This window comes from Clarias gariepinus, chromosome 6 (assembly GCF_024256425.1).
Source record: "Clarias gariepinus isolate MV-2021 ecotype Netherlands chromosome 6, CGAR_prim_01v2, whole genome shotgun sequence".
NCBI classification, from domain to species: domain Eukaryota; kingdom Metazoa; phylum Chordata; class Actinopteri; order Siluriformes; family Clariidae; genus Clarias; species Clarias gariepinus.
This window is the reverse complement of record NC_071105.1, coordinates 25,995,299-26,012,133: the sequence shown is the minus strand read 5'-3', so window position 1 is coordinate 26,012,133 and position 16,835 is coordinate 25,995,299. Positions and strand designations below refer to the sequence as shown.

Genomic DNA, 16,835 nt, shown 5'->3' with positions numbered 1-16,835 from the left:
TTTTTAGTGCAACCAGATGCAGGTGGTCGTAGAACATGCGAAAAAAGAGACAAACGATCCTGGTTGGTTACAGTAATTTCTGGTTGTAGACAGGTTTTTTTTTTTTTTTTTATAGTTTTTGATCTAGTTCTATTTAAATTTAACTTTGCTCCATTCTGAATCATGTGCGTTTGTGAACACCTGTGTGGGTATGTGTGCAGAAACAGCTGTGAAGGCAAGGTTTGTGTGTGTGTGTGTGTGTGTGTGTGTGTGTGTGTGTGTGTGTATGTGTGTGTGTGTGTAATTAGAGAATAGGATGAATGTGTGATGGGACAGATGGCATTTCACGGATGAGTGTGCTGAACTCGTGTCTAAAGAGTACAGTCTTTACAAATGGCACATTCACAATTCAGCCGAGCGTTCAATTACTATTCATTTTGCATGTGTGGATATAAATACCCCCTCTTACATACTGTCTTGCTCTTTCCTCTCTCCTGGTTTATAGTGAAGCCCAAGTCATTGAGCATTATAAAACCCTCAAAGGACTCACCCGAGGAAAGGCCATCATACAGTAAGTACCTGATAATTTCTCACTACCACAAGAAGTACATTAGAGATCCCGAAACAGATATCTAGACGAAGCAGACATCTTGGTCTACATCTGTCAGTTTGATCCGATGAACCTCTGGTGTAAGGCTATGTTAAACGATGCCTAGACGAGTTAAATATAGTAGCCGCTTGTATTCTAAACAAAAATTTTTTGCTTGCCTGACTGCTCGTTTCTGACGAAAACTTACTTTATCGACAGGTACCTCTTGTTAGTGGAATCCTTACCTTCATATGGTGTTCATTATTATGAAGTAAAGGTAGGCTAATGTTTTGCTGGTGAAATTTAATTAAACTTGTTTTTCTAACATAAGAAATCAGCTATTTCTGATTTGTTTAAGCTTATTATATCTGACTGAAGAGCCCAATTGATTTACTGACATGTTCAACCATTTTTTATTGGGATAATGCAATTTTAACTACCAGGTTAATAAACCTGAAGCGTAACTTCCTTTCAAAGACTTTTTTTTTATTTTAAATCCCCTTTCACAGGACAAACAAGGAATTCCATGGTGGTTGGGAATTAGCTACAAAGGCATTGCCCAGTACGACCAACAAGACAAGCTAAAACCTAGGAAGGTAGGTTCCTGCAAACAGAGGAAACTGTGACATTTTTTTCCCTTTCACCTCTTAGATGCTTTATCATAACCATGAGTTAATGTTTCACTTGTATCAGGGCAAATCTGTGAGAGAAGCTTCAGACAAGGCAGAGAATCTGTTTCCGTCTATCACATCACACACATGCATAATATCTTGGAGCATTTTGAGTATATGCAAATGAGAAATAGATATTTAAATAGTATTGTTTTTTTTTTTTGTTTGTTTTTTTTAAAGATTATATGCTTATGTTTTATCACTTTTTGGAAACGAATATTCATGCAATTTCGCAGATGTTCTTCTCGTAGAAACACATCAGAAGTTTGATATTAAAGTTAAAAGTCTCTGATTTTGTATCCAATAAGAATTATTGTGCTATTTTTTTTGGGGGGGGGGTATGATTTTGTTGACAATCTGAGATATTCAGATCGGATCACTGATGCTCCTGCCAGTCTTAAAGGCTTAAACCAAAATAAAAGGACTAACTAGGAGAAAAAAGGACATATGAATCTGAAATCAAAAACAGCTGTGAAAGTCTTCTGAATTCTGGAAACATCGCGTCCCCTTGCTCCTTTTTCATATTGCTAGCTGCCACTTGTCTGTTTTACTTAAGATGTAAACAGCACTATCACAGATTAGGAAAAAACAAGTATGCATGACAGTTTTTGCATCCTGGTGTGCAAGAACCTGGCCAAATAAAGATAATTCATCAACAGTACCACTTTTTTTTTTACCTCCATCTTAAATCTGTCATTGTCATTAAGCCACTTGAAGTAATCCAGGGCTTGTTTTACATTAATGTTTACCTAATTTTCCTTAAGTACAATAGTTATTCTGAGTTTAAGCACCATTTTAGTCGCTAGCATGGGACGTAAGACACGGCTTGTGAGAATCACAGGGAGGAGTCAAAGCCCTAGTTAAATAAGAGAAACTATGTGGTGTTAATATAAACAGCGAGAAGTGTGTGTGTTTGTTTCAGCGTGAGCCTCACTAAAGTTCTGCGTTGTTATTTTGCCTGCTGGCTAAAAGAACCGCACCTTATCCGTATACGTAACAGACTGTACTCGGATCGCATGCTTTGCTGCTAGGAATATGTGCTTCATTAGCAGCTTCATCTTATTTATACAGAATTTCTGTTAAACTGTTTTTGGCTTCCTGCCCCTCCATTTAAGGTCTATATAAACCTTTTTCATTTGGTGGCTGTTCTGCATTTTTCCTGCAGAGCCCTTGTCATTACAGTTAATGATTTCTGGCGTTCGTTAGTCGTTTGTAGCTGGGTGTGTATCTGGTGGCACAGCGTTAATAGGCATCTCCCTGTCTGTACAGCCCAAACCTTTAGAGACGTGGTGTAATTGTGGAGCTTGAAGGCAGAGCAGGGACTAATGCTGGCGACATGCCAGTCAGACACAACGTTTCTGAAAGGGGTCTTGGCTCATTTGGTGATTCCCTGCCAACCTAGTTTTCCTCGGGCAAAGCTGAGGTATAGATAGGGAGTTGAGTGGAAATGTCCCAGAAGCACATTCTTTTCTCAGTCTCATTTTCTAGCTCATCTCGTGGCAAAGTTATAGCAAGGACATGTAAAAGTGGTATCGGCTCGCCTCTCGTTTTCCTGTCTTCTATTCTGCCTTGCTCTATGGCAGGTTTTTTTCTGTACATTCTTTTTAAAAGTACCCCCTCACCCGGTTGTCAAAGTGCACCCCATCAGCCTGCCAGAATTGATTGTGCCTGCTGTCAACACTGGCTGCCTTTGTATCTTCCCAGCCCACTACCAACAGACTGCTCTCATTATGCAAATCCAGCCCAGTCTTTGTGCTCTTCACTCAGCCTAAACAATTGATCAAGCAATAAAACACAATTAGTCTGGCAGGGGGGCTAAGAGAAGAGAGGATGGGCGTCACGGCTCGGCCCATGTCACGTGAACAGCGTATTGGGGGTCGTCTCATTTAAAATCTTTTAAAAACGCTTTTCCCGCACTGTAAAATCACAAGAATGCAACCGCTATAGAACGAATGCATTTTTCTTTCAATAGTAAGTGCATTTCAAAGTATCATTTACCATTTCTGTTTTATGTGAAGTAGAAGTGTAAAGATATCAGATGTGCAATTGGGAACTGTATCTCGGAAGCACAGTTTAAAAAAAAAAAAAAAGACTCAAATTTTGATATAATGTTTATAAATAAACATACCAATGTAATATTGCATAAGCACAATAACGTCATAGTATATTAAGAAGAACATAATATTTAGCTTCACTTAGTGTGCCTAATTTAGCTTCACTGGCTAATAAAACCAGATTGGTGAATAAATGCATTTTTGACATCAGCAGTTAAAGATAGTATAGCATTTGGTAACATTTTTAACTAAAGGAGAAGGAATTAAAAAGCAAAATAAAATATTAAGAGCATTGAAGACCTCAAGTCACCACATATCTCATTCCTCACAAACATTCTCACATGCACACCTCATTCTTGATTACGAATTATCCTTGATGTTTAGGCGTTTTGTTATGCGTGGTTGCATTTGTTTGCTCTAAATCTATCATATTATGACAAACACGTCTCAACAAGCTGTACAAAGGATATTACAATGATGAGAATTAGTTGGTTTTTAATTTCATTGGTTATGAGACCAATGAAGTGAATGACACTACAGCAACGCATTTACCCTAGCAACTGAAGACTAGCTTTATTCCTGCCCCTGAAGGGTGCGTGGGCATCAATTAAAAACGCTGGCATTTGGGAGATTAAAAACTAAATATTCAAGTATTGTGTGTAGTTTAAAAAATATTACATTTCCTTAAATAAATCTTCTACCAAACATTTAAAATGGTTTCTCATTGTTGCATTGGCTAATGTCACTGGAGAATGGTGTGGCACTTTGTATGTATGACCCATAGTACATGTTTCCTGGATTTAATTACATTTCCCTGTTGCAGAATTTGATTAATATAACACAAAACAATCTTTGTTCCAATATACAAATCCAGGTCATGCGAAATGTTGTTATAACATCTGTTTACCAGGAGAGTGTGCAGAGACATGTAGGATTACAGGAAATGCTACTCTATGTATTCATAGAATCAGATTACTTGATGAGTGTAGCTACGTTACAGTGACCTTTTTATGTTCCTTGAGGGGTTTTATGTGTAGTCAACACATTTATTATTCAGGATTAAAAATATGGTCTTTAAAACAAACCAGTGATTAAGAGTTATGGTTCTAACCTTATTGTTGAGGTTTTTTGGGTGTGTTTTCCTGGATTAGGGCCCAATATGCAAAATTTTAGTTCTAGTAATTGCCTCAACTTTTGTAAGGATCACAAAAAAGAGAGGCATTGGTAGTTGAGAAAGTTTAGGCCATTTGGTGTAATGAACAGAAGATCAGTGGATAAAGCCTCGGCTCCACCAGGATGTCTGCGTTGGGCCCTTGAGCAAGGCCCTTAACCCTGTTTACTCCATGGATGCTGTACCGTGGCTGACCCTAACCCCAGCTTCCACTCGTTTTGCGAGTGTTTTTTTTTTTTTTTTTTTTGTCCTTCGGAACTCTTAATTATGTTACTTCTTAAAAAATATCTTCTCTAACAGTGCAGGGTCAGAATTTGACAAACACACACAGAATGTTGGACTGACGTAGGCCAAGATTTGGTGGTAGTTGTTAAAGCCTGCCATCTTTGTGTGACCTGAATCGTCATGTAATGTTTGCTTCATAAACACAGTGCAGCAATGTAATGTTTTCGGAAGGCTGAGTGAAGTACTTTTTCAGTCAACAAGTTTATTTCAGAAACAGTGGAGGTTAGCCGTATTAGGTGTGTAGCACTACTCGCTCGTTTACACCTCCTGACTCCTTTACCTAAAAGCACTCCTTTGAAATTTAAGTAGCCTGCTTAATTCTAGGTTGAGGAAGTCTGTAAAGTAATTTATTTGTGCTATAGCCTTGTTTTTTTAAGATTCTTGATAAAATAAATTTATCCCTTAATTGAATTATGTATAAAGCATCTTGTAAATTGCTGGACAAAGACATCTAATTGGATAAACCTTAGATGTCCCACACTAAGAGATGATAAGCAGTCCTGGGTCTTTTGCGTAAATGGCTCTTATGCGGAAATAAACTCTTGAAGCGTCACATTACACACTTTTTTCCCCCTGCTTTTTTTTCCCTGTGTTGTGAATACCAGCTCTAACAATGTTTAGAGCTATGTTTTTTTTTTCCCACCAGGTTTACAGAAAGATAAAAGTGGAAGCAGTGCACTAAATAATGTAGTGTCTACATTCTATCTGTGTATTGTGGCATCTAGTAGAGAGATATGATTTCTGAAGCTTATGATAAGGGGTGAAACATTTTCTTTTGTCAGGTTGAGCAGTGGTTAAAGGGGCCGTCTTGTTTTTACTAAGAGGTTAGGAGTGCCATGGCCAGCGATTAATGATTAAATATAAGTAGTAGATTCCATGCATATTTGCCCTGGGAAGCTTCGGGAGGGGCGAGAAGTTTGGGTCTGGATCTGCTGTAACTGTTGGAGCCAATTCAGGCTTTGGGAAAAAAAAAATAAATCACACAAAAACACCAAAAAATTAAGTATAATGGTATGGTATCATGAATGGTATATTATATGAATGGTATATATGGAATGGTATCATGTGGTATATCTGCTGCATGCTAGAAAGCATTAAAGGAAGCAGTAAATGTTTTAGCGTGTAACCAGTAAATCTGGTTTGAGGATGGATTTAAAGCCAAAAATACAAAAGGGAGCGGTAGATAGAAGGAAGAGAATGAGTCTAGGCTTAGTCAGGACGGGACCGAGAAGAGAAGAAAGGGAGGGGTGAAAAAGTGTGTATTCTACTCAGAGTTGTCAACCTGCCGCAAATGGGATAGGTTGGAGTAAGATTTTAATGATGTCACACATAGGAGGGGTGTATGGGAGGGACTTACTGAGCTGAAACTCTTGCAACACCTTTTGCGTTCTCTGAGAACAGACAAGAGTGTATTGTTCAAGGGAGCCTCAACCCTGTGGGAAACTAGAGCTGGTTTGATACACCAGGGACTTTATGGAGGCTCGTTAACCTCACTGGTAAGCGCTCCATTTGGATCTGTACGTTACAGCACAGTAATTAGGTATTCTGTCTGGTGTATTTTTACTTTTTATTTTATTAATTTTTTTTTATTCGATCTGAATCGAATTAATCACATTTAATATTAGATTTCTCGAACGTTTGTGTAAGAGAATATGGGCGGGCCTTTTAAGCGCATTCAAAATAGTTAACACATTATATTTAGTTTCAGCTGTCTACCGTCATTAAATGTCCTTCATTCTGCGCGTGTTTGAAAGAGCTGAAGTGTGTTTCCTGGTTGTGGGGTTGTCCACTTGCATTTCCGCCTTTTTTCTAGGTAATCTGTCATCATGATTACATGCACTGAATACATCGTGTTTTATAGCTGTTTCAAGTCTGACAGAGCTGGAGATGAGTTCCCAGGAAAAAAAAATTTAGCACTTTGTCTATCGGTAGCAGATGTTTTGCAGTGACCATATCCAGGGCCTTGTTCCTTTCCTTTAGGGCAGATTTGGAAATAAGCTGTCGCTTTGAACATGGCTCATCTCCTATAGTTTCATTATAGCAGCATTGGTGTTAAATTGACCTTGTAGCAGATCCCTTTTGTCATCTGTTTCCAGCTAAATGTACACCACCAAGTCCTGTTTGTTTTGGTTTGTTTATTTTCCCCTTCTTTCTCAGAAAAATGGCCGAAAGATTGTTTAAAAATGTTTTAAACACGCGTCTGTTTGAGGAGTTCTAAATGATATCATGCTTTGTGAAATAATGAGAATGTAAATAATTTATCTGCTATGTGTAAAAACATCTCGTGTACAATAATGTGTTTATCTGCTCATTCTCCAAATCATTTACCTGAAGCTGATATCCCTCTGTAGGTCTTTCACTGGAAGCAGTTAGAGAACTTGTATTTCCGTGAGAAGAAGTTTGCAGTCGAGGTCAACGACCCTCCCAGGTAAAACAAGAGGAGAGTTACACATCAGAGCTATGACACATTTTTACCTTGTACATCCTCCCTAGCTCTTCACACTATTTAATTAATTTTGATGCTCTTTGGAGAATGAATGCAAACTTGGAAAAAGCCTGTTTTTACAGTTTAAGAATAGTGCTTTTTCAGATTTTAAAAATGCTTCATCTTGCAACGCTAGTCTTAAGTGATAGTTACCTATCCATGGCTCTTGATTGTAGATGCTTGGCTTTTAAAACTTTGGGGGGGGGGGAGTTTTTTATCAAAACTCTTCACAGCATCAAGGTCAATGTTGATATCCATGTTGAAGGATTTGATATGTAATGGGGGTTAAAGTTGATGTGTAAACACACATGACATTACTGCTTGACTTTTTTTTCTTTTTTTTCTTTCTTTTTTTTTTTCAAATAATGTCATACGACCTGTGAAATAGCCAGTTATAGCTCACTGACTTAAACCATTGTCTTCACATATCCTACCTGACACATTGCTAGACCTTTGTACTGCTTGGGTGTGCTGTTTTATAAAGCTTTATTATGGTCATTGAACATTGTTTTTTGTTTTTGTTTTTGTTTTTAATGTGTGGATATGTTGTTTCTTAGGAGAGCATCGTCCAAGTCCACTTTCGGCCAGTCCGCACAAGCTATCCACACCTGGTATGCCAGCCACTCATTGATCAAAACCATCTGGGCGATGGCCATCAGCCAGCACCAGTTCTATCTTGACTGCAAACAGAGCAAAGTGAGTCTGTCAGCATTATCTACATCACGCTTTCTCGATGTAGACATGGAGCTCATGCAGCTGTGTAAAGGATTTTGCTTTTAAGTTTGATTTAGAAGTTTTTTTTTTGTTTTTAACACATTGTGTAGGCATATGCAGTATGTTTTAGTAGTAATAACTAAAAACAGATAGATTTTTGGTATAATTTTGTATACAAGTTTGAGAGATCAGATGTCGCTTTCATGTACTTGTATTATAGATGCAGTATGATCTAGAAAAGAAAAAATAAAACAAACATCCTATATCCTATGTATGCTTTGTATTTTCTTATGTTGTCTTGAATTGATCTGTCTAGTCTCCTAGCTGATCTTCATATTTTTTATCAAGTCTAAAACAGGCACATCAAAGAACTTGGGGGACCTCGCCATGGACCTTACAGAAATTAGATCCTCCAGAGTGAGCAGGCTGGTAAGCGGAGAGAGCAAAGACCATCTCATCATGGCCAGCAACGGAAGCTTGGCCTCTGCAGGTAATAAATCTAAGATTTATTATTTCTTCTGTATTAAAGCCTTTAACCAGATGGGCCTGTTTTATTAGGTGTAGTCAGCTGAAGCTGAACACTGGAGTTTGATGTGATTTTCATTTGCATCAACCTGGGGTTTGTTAATGTGTTTAGGTTCTGCAGATTCTGAGGTAAATGAGGAACTGAAGAAAGAGAAAATTGCTGAGTTAAAGAAGAAAGAGCAGAGCCTTCAAGCTCTTCTGGCTGAGAAATTGAGCGAGCTTAAGAAGATTTGCCTCAGAGAAGCAGTGAGTGTTTTAACTTAAGATCACTGTAGTAGATTGATAACTTGTAAGTTGTCTAATAAAAAATATCTTTTTCCCTCTAGGAAATTACAGGTAAATTGCCTAAAGAGTACCCCTTAGCACCAGGAGAGGTGCCTCCTACTGTAAGAAGACGTGTAGGAACTGCTTTCAAACTAGATGACCTTTTCCCTTATGATGCGGTATGTTGCATTTATATTTATCTGCCTTTCAGTACCATGGCTACATTAAATGGCACTTAATGGCATTTATTAAATGCCCTTTTTTTCTACCCCCAGGACCCTCATTTAAGGAATTTAGAAAGCCGGTTTGCTCTACAGCGAAAGATCGTAGAAGCAGCAAAGAAGCTTGCCAATGAAGCAGAGCTCTGTAAAACTGTGAAGAAAAAAAGGAGGAGGAATTTTGAAGATGCTATGAAGACACTTCAAACTATTGAGAATGAAATTAATGAATACAGAGTGCTGACGGGGAAGAAACCCACACAAAGGGCCTCGCTGATTATCACTGGTACACAACTTTTTTAGTTTATAAAAAAAAAAAAAAAAAAGTTATTTACCTGCATGTAACAAATGCGTTTTTTAAATTATTATTAATATACCACTATACATTTATTTAAACTGCATATGTTCATATCAGTTTAATTAAGTTATTGTATGTGGCTAAGGATAGTGATCAGAATGATTGTGTTAAACGAAAATCTTGATCTCTGGTATAGATGACATGAATGCAGCAGAACTCAGCTCGCTGTCTGACAGCTTAAATCTGGATGATGGTAAAAGTTTTACAAAGTTCACATGTAGTCCTACTACTTTGTCATCTGAAAATTTAAACCTCTCTATACATTTTAAACTGCATCTTCCAACACTTTCTCTTTGCCGTTCATTACAGACGAGGCGTTTGTCATGCAACGGCAGCGTTCCCGTTCAGTTCAATGTTCCCCACGGCCTGACAACCTCGGCGTTCCATATCAGTCGAATCGCAGGGGATCCGAAGAACCGCACAACTCTGACAGGTGAGACTTCTTCCGAGCAATAACAGTGTTCTCTGTCTCTCCTAACTAGGGTTTTCCTTTGCATTTGGGGCTTTGGATGGTTCAGGCTTGTAAAATCGTGTTAAGGCTTGTTAGGAACCAGACATACATTCCAGCTTCGGATTGTACCTCTGTCTATACCTCTTATCATATCTAGTACACTGTGTGTGTTAAAAATAGTGAGAGACAAGCTTGTTCTTGAATGACTGCTAAACAACAAATTAAGTGCTCAGTAAAGGAAAAGGGGTTGTTATAGAGAGAGCTTTTATGGAATAATTTTTTTTTAAATGGTAGTGTGTGTTACTGGTGCAGTGTGATGAACAGGTTTTACAGACAAAATCTCTTTCAGCTGTTATGTTTGTAAAGTTGTTAAGTTTGATTAATGAGGTGCTCATTTAGGTGTTAATCATAAGTGTAGCAGGAAACAACTCAGCGGTTTTTATTTATTGAATGTTCTCCCATTGGCCCTTAAAGCAGCAGTTTCCGTAATGGAAAGTGCTTAAGAGGAAGTCAACGTTTTGAAAGCAATCTCCTTATCTGCATTACAGATTAAACTATGCTGAAGTCCGAGAACCTTATTCCTACGTCCCTCAGGATGGTTTATCGCCGCATAGTAGCCCCTATTACGCTCCCTCCAGGCAAGCAGGGAACTCACGCAGCATGCCGCCAACACCCCAGCTGACGCGCAACGCCTTCAGCAGCATCCAGCTGAGGTACTGATCGCCTTGAACACCCATCTCCAGCCCTACAACATGCCTCTATATCTGTCTCACTTTAACATGCATCCATGTTAACCCCGTTAACATCAACACTCATTTAGTTTAGCCTCCACTCTGTTGGAACAAATTTATACCATGCATACATGTGTATTATGGGGTAAAATTTTTGCTCAAACTTTCTATTTAAAACCTTCTTTATAATGATGCACAAACACCTTTTTTTTCTCTTTCTGGTAACGCATACAGATGTGAGGACGACCCACCTGAGCACTTCCGCCAACGCAGTGGCAGTCTTGAGTCTCAGTCACTCTTTGCCTCAGAGTGTGACGGCCCCGAGCCTGTGTTTACAATCACCCCAGCTGCACGGCGCAGCAACAGCACCGAAGTACTCGATGATGTCTCCTCACACACCAGCCAGTCGAGCACGGAGTACTGCGGCCATTCACGTGCTCGGAACCGCCATCGTCGCCAGAGGAACTGCAACTATGCTAATACGGGCAGCATGCCCAACCTGGCACAGAATAATCCTCTGTGCCACAACTACACAACAGCACAGCCGAGGCCCACCCCAACAGCCTACTACGTCACTGGATACCCCTGCTATGCAGAACCGTACAGTAACGGCAGCTATGCGTACGAGGATGAAGCGGCTGGTCACTATAGTGTAAATCCTTCCTACCAGACTATGTCTTACCATGCACAAGATCAATACTGTGACTACAGTCACACTGAGATGGACAGCATGAGTCAGAATCCTTACGCTACACTGAGGCAGGCAAGGAGTCGTCCACCATCGAGGAACGAAAACCTGACAAGGAACATGCAGAAAGCGATAGTGGCTGAGCACTTACGAGGCTGGTATAATCGGAACACAACACACAAGCCGATGTCGTATGAGTACGAGAGGGAGTCCCAGCAAAGCCTGGCCTACAGGATGGCACACCATGCTTACAGCTATAATGACCGCAGTTCCCCATACGCCTCAGGTTAGTCATTTCTGCTTTGACATGGCACAAATGGTCAAACAGTCCTAAAAAATAATACCCCTAACATTTTGGATTTCTATAAAGACTTATTGGAGCTGTCAGGATTTTGAGAAATAGCAAGAATAAACTAGAGGCAATTCTGGTTGTCTTAGCAACGGCTCTTTCTGGACTGCGGACGTGTACAGAGCAAGTGTAACCTGATCTTTTTCATACTTAGGAAATGGCAAAGTGAATGTGTGTGCTGCTTCTGACAGATATACCAGAGAAGTTAGTTCTAGGGTGTTAGCTTTTTTGGAGCAGTCAGGAGACCTGGAAACCAGAGGTAGTCTTTTGCTTGGCATATGTGATCTTACTAGTTTTGGCCACCACTATATAGTATTGAGGGTGAGATGCTGTCTGAATTAGGAAAATAGGAGTGTTATGAAAACCTTTGGTCCTAACCCTTAGAAAAGTGATTGCGAGCCATTCCTGGGAGGTTTCTGTAATAGATAACACAGTAAGATGTTGTATATAAGAGTCACTAAAGGTCAAGAAAGGAAATGTGCGTTTTTAATTCAATGCACTCCATACAAAGACATTTCTTATATATTTTTCTACACCGACTTATTTGCATTGTTCTTGATTTCCAGTATCTGCAGTACCCAACACGGGAAACTGGCGTGATCACTTGTCCGTGGGTATATCGGACTATAGCATGGGTCTTCATCCACAGCATGCCTATGGCTACAACTCGGTCCATCAGAGTCACCTTCCACAGAGCCGGTAAGAGCCTCTAGACCTTAATTACCTTGTAGTTCATTACAGGAATTGTCTTAACCACAGTGTCATGCACCTTATGCCTCAGGAATGCACTAATTGCAGAGGATCGGTTCACTGTTTATCTGTGCAGTGGACCTGTACTCAAAATAGATTTTGCTGATTCCTGCTCATTACATCTTTTGTGATTGGAGATTATTACTGCGGGTGTTTTATGGGTTACAGTTCAGTAGAGCGTAGGACTTCACTCTTGTACTATGTTCACTACAATGCCTGCATTTCCTCTCTCCCACTGCTTTTCTCCCATCCTCTTTTCCCTTAGACATGCCTTCAGTCCACACCCTGCACCCTCCTGGCACTACCCACCTCCTCCCTTCTTACCCAGTGCTTGTTCTTCCTCATCCTCTTACTTCTCCCTCCCTCCACCTCCTCCTTCCCGCTATCGTGTGGAGCACTCGGGCTGTGACGGTTCTGAAACTGACATGGTTAATAAAGCCTCCTTGCTAAATGTAGCCCTTGATAGTAAGTAAAATGTGCTTAGTTCTATGTGTTTTCTTTTCTGTTTTGTGAGTCGAGTTATAGAAGTCCCTGGTTGTCTGTGCTCCATGTTGTTTGTGGTTTGTGTGGTATTTCTGGGTTTGTCCTTCCATGAAAGGAAAGTTGCATGGCTTCAAATGTATCCGTTTCTCTAAACAGAAAGCTCTTAACATCATGTCCTTGCTGCACATAATCCTAGATGTGTGTGCAGAGAAAACACACACAGGTTTCTGCTTTATCTGACTAACCACCATTACTTTCATGCCAGCCACCATCTTCTAGCTCCGCCCCCAGGCCCCAGAGCTCCGTCTCCGTTTGCTAGGAGGAGCCCAGCTCCAGGAACTTTAGACATGCCTGGTGCTGTTGCCAGTGGTTATGACCAGGACTATTATTACACTCAGTGCTAGTGCATCTTGCAGCACTAAACAATGTGGTGAGCTGCATACAAAAACCCCACACTGCTTCTCTAACCTGTGTGCTTAATTAACTTGTTATTCCTAACAATTATTTCTCTGATGCACTAAACCTGTCTAGTGGCTCAGCTTTATTGCTGCGCGCTGCTGTATAGGTTTGTGTTCAGTGGTGGTGGGTTGGTCTTGTGTGCCGGGCATCAAGCTAGACGGGTGGCATCTTGTTCTGAGGACGATTATGTGACGTCTTGATTGCTATGCGTTGTACTTGTGATTGTGCACGCTTTTCATTAGATGTCTGAATGTTTTAACCCCATGTTGAGCAAACCCACTCATAACCATTTTATGAGAACACGGTTCGGTTCTCTTAATTATTACAATTCATTATTCCCATAAAACCTAAGGAATAAAAGCTTACTGCAGACTATCGTAATGCAGCTGTTACTGGCCATGCGTTTGATTTGATTTAAGGTCGAAAAAGCAGGGGTTAAAAGATTCGGAAATATTTGCGCAAAAATCTGATTTCCTGATGCACTTTTCTCATGCAATGTTTTCTGTTTCAGGTCATACGTAGACGTAAACCAAATGGATTCATACCTGAGTAGCCCTGTGGACAGTTTTGACTCTGAGGATCAGACACTTTACTGGCATGAGGACTCCAAGCCTGGAACTATAGTATAGGAAATTAAGAACTTCATGCTTTGTGCCTTTTTTAAATCCCTGTTTTTCATAGTTTTTTACCTGAGTGAAAAGTTCAAGCATCAGTGTTTTTTAAAGGAATATTACCTAGCAAGGAATTCACATGGCCGGCATTCAGAGAGCACAAGAACTCATTCCCTTTGCAACAGAACCGAAATTGGCCTTTGGGACACTCTGGAAAACAACGCATTTTGAGTGTGTTTTTGGTGCTAGCACTTCTGGAACTTGGCCTGCCCTAATAAATGCCTGCTGTGGAGTTTCTTTAAGATGTTTTTAATATGGTAATAGCGATTCGGCCAAGGTGGTATTCAAGCCAAATCGCCTGGACCATTCCATTGCCATGAAGGGATATTACAATCGTAAATCCTCTTCACGGACACAAAGCAAATATTAATATGAAGGACTAAACTCAGCTGGTTCCTGTTGTGTGAATCGTGGACTTTTTGCAGTTTTCGTTTAAAGAACGTGATTGATTAATCTTATATTGCTATTGAAGTTTACTCTCTATAGGGAAATTAATTTTTTACTAAAATTATTATGCAAAACAATTGGCTTTACAAGGGCTTTGAACATGGCTATGCAAGAAAATGGTTCATTCAGTATTTTTCTGTCATGTTGTCCCACTCCTGTAGGTGTTGCTCTTTGAATCATGTGTTTACTAGCTGAATTTTTTACTCATTTAAAAAAAAAATACATTGTGTTGCACATGTTTGTCCATCTGCTGTGTGTGTGTATATTTATGTCTTTTATAAAAGACCAGGAGTCAGTATCATCGTATTGACAAGATTAACACTGCTTTGAAATGGTGTTTTAAAAACACAGACCACCTAACAGCCATGTTCTTAATAGGTTGCCCACCTCATATACATGTCATGCCCTGGACTATTATACATTACTTATTATTTTGGATGGGAATCACTATGGATCACCTGATAGAATATCATGACACCTAGGTGCCGATTCAATTTGTATTGCGATTCTGTAAATTTTATAAATATTCTGATTCTATATCAATTAATTTATTCATTAATATTGATTTACAATTTAGTTTTGTTTAATTTTTCAATTTTCTTAGAAAAAACCTGGCAAACAATTTGCTCGTATCACTTGTGTTGAACCGTGATACCTAATTGAATCGATTTCACAATCACACACACACACACACCCCTCTGCTTATTACTAAGCATCAAAACAGATTTTTTTTTTTTCCCAGATTACTTGGTATTCCTTAAAGCCCAAAATGTTTTTAGCACGTTTTTTTTATCTGACTGCATCCAATAGCAAAAACTAAGGACTGGTGTTTGCCTTCTCTCTCCCTCTCTGGCTTCAGCCAAGAACTCTTTATGTATATGTAAATTCTGTATATAGAATTTATTTTTTGTCATTTTTAAAGAGTTTTTTTTTCTATGTGCTTTTTTTTTTAAAAAATGTGTAATATATAGTAATCAGAATTGTTAAGCTGGTTCTTAGTAATTTCTTTTAGAAATTTCTTTGAATTAAAGAAAAATAACAAAACAAATTCCCCTTTTTTCACTTTAAAACATAGAAACGTCAAGATGTGCCGCATGGTAAATGACAAATGAAAGAAAAACAAAGACTTATCACACAATCAGTTTACCAGAAAAGCTTTTTGTTCTTCTAGAACACACCAAGTTAGAAAAATTTTCTCTCAAAGAAGACATGTAATGCCTTGCATTCCTTCCAATGTCTGATTCAAAGTAGACAAATGCTGTTTTGCTGCATGTATAGAGAACCAGAAGAACCTGTAGGAGGGCTGGCACACCCATTCATTCCTTACTGGGACCAAAACCAGATCAGCTTTGTTTACATAGCTGAGTAAGAGCAGATCACACCTGCACTGCCCATTCATTGCAAGTGCATGGTATTTTAGGCCAATTGAATAATTCACTATATACAAAAAAATAAAAATATCAATTATTCATTACAAGTTCTATACCTCATGTAGCTACCTCTTAAAAAAAAACAAAAAAAAAAAACTCTGGTCTTGAGTAAGGGGAGGTTTCTTTCAGTGTCATGTTAATCCAACATTTCAGAGCCGTAGGAGTTCTTCACTCTTCCTGTTGGCCTTTAGTATTCTTCTAATACACAACATCTGAAAGCACTCCATGTACACACTTGAAGTATGTTTAACTACTTCAACCTAAGAGAACATTCTAAAAATAAAATGGTGCATCACAACAATGCAAGCAAAAGCTGGGAAAGCAAATTATTTTTCTTAAAATTTTTAGTTTAAATTAGTTGCATTTTATTAAATTGTAAGCTTGTTAGTTGTGTTGTAACTCCACAAAGTCACCTAACTGGAAATGCTGAATACAGATCAAGTTTCAGCTGCGGCCTTTGATTGCATTCGCCTGTTGATACAATGCTGCAGAAGCAGGAAAACTGAAGCGGAACAAGAGCAAAGTACAAACCTTGGACTGGTCATGGTGAAGCTCAGCAACTTTATTTCAATATAGCGCTCACTACAGATGCTAGGGATTGATTAAGTAGACTGTCCTGCACAATACGGCTCTCTAGCTCTCCAGCTTTCAATCACAGCTGCTGGTTAAACGAGTTGGCACCAGTGTGTAAAGCCTGAGTTGCTGTTGCTTTTTTTTTTTTTTTATTCAACAATTGCACAATTTACAAAAATATTAATCTCCATTATGAAAATAATAAATTGTACATTTTTCAACATTTCGAGTTTTTTTTAAACATAAACAAAACAAACATAAATAACTGAGTTGCTGTTGCTTGAATAAGGAGGCCAGAACAGAATGATATCACTGAACATCTACTGGATTTGGATCTGGTGGTGGCTTTGGAGACTTGGTGACCCCACGTTTTTAATAAATCAGTAATGGAGATCCTTGGGTGTGTAAAATAACCCTGGTGGTGAGGAAGGCAAAGAGGACAAAGGCAGAGCAGAGGACAAAGTGGTGGAAGCTGAGAAAGGAAGAATGT

The 16,835-nt window shown here is 39.1% G+C and overlaps 1 protein-coding gene across 2 annotated transcripts in view; it reads left to right on the top strand.

The window, feature by feature from the left end:
• frmd4ba (FERM domain containing 4Ba) overlaps positions 1–15,390 on the top strand; it is a 50,252-nt gene extending 34,862 nt beyond the window's left edge. Inside the window, exons 9-24 of one of the 2 annotated variants that reach the window (XM_053498550.1) lie at positions 485–550; positions 788–845; positions 1,078–1,164; positions 7,101–7,177; positions 7,792–7,930; positions 8,297–8,438; positions 8,586–8,719; positions 8,800–8,916; positions 9,013–9,241; positions 9,450–9,506; positions 9,623–9,746; positions 10,313–10,477; positions 10,730–11,469; positions 12,099–12,231; positions 12,548–12,747; positions 13,736–15,390. In XM_053498550.1, the coding sequence (XP_053354525.1) occupies positions 485–550; positions 788–845; positions 1,078–1,164; positions 7,101–7,177; positions 7,792–7,930; positions 8,297–8,438; positions 8,586–8,719; positions 8,800–8,916; positions 9,013–9,241; positions 9,450–9,506; positions 9,623–9,746; positions 10,313–10,477; positions 10,730–11,469; positions 12,099–12,231; positions 12,548–12,747; positions 13,736–13,746 (2,479 nt within the window). In that variant the 3' untranslated portion in view covers positions 13,747–15,390. The remainder of the gene's footprint in view (positions 1–484; positions 551–787; positions 846–1,077; positions 1,165–7,100; positions 7,178–7,791; positions 7,931–8,296; positions 8,439–8,585; positions 8,720–8,799; positions 8,917–9,012; positions 9,242–9,449; positions 9,507–9,622; positions 9,747–10,312; positions 10,478–10,729; positions 11,470–12,098; positions 12,232–12,547; positions 12,748–13,735) is intronic. The other variant, XM_053498551.1, reaches the window with a different exon arrangement.
• Positions 15,391–16,835: the final 1,445 nt, after the last annotated feature.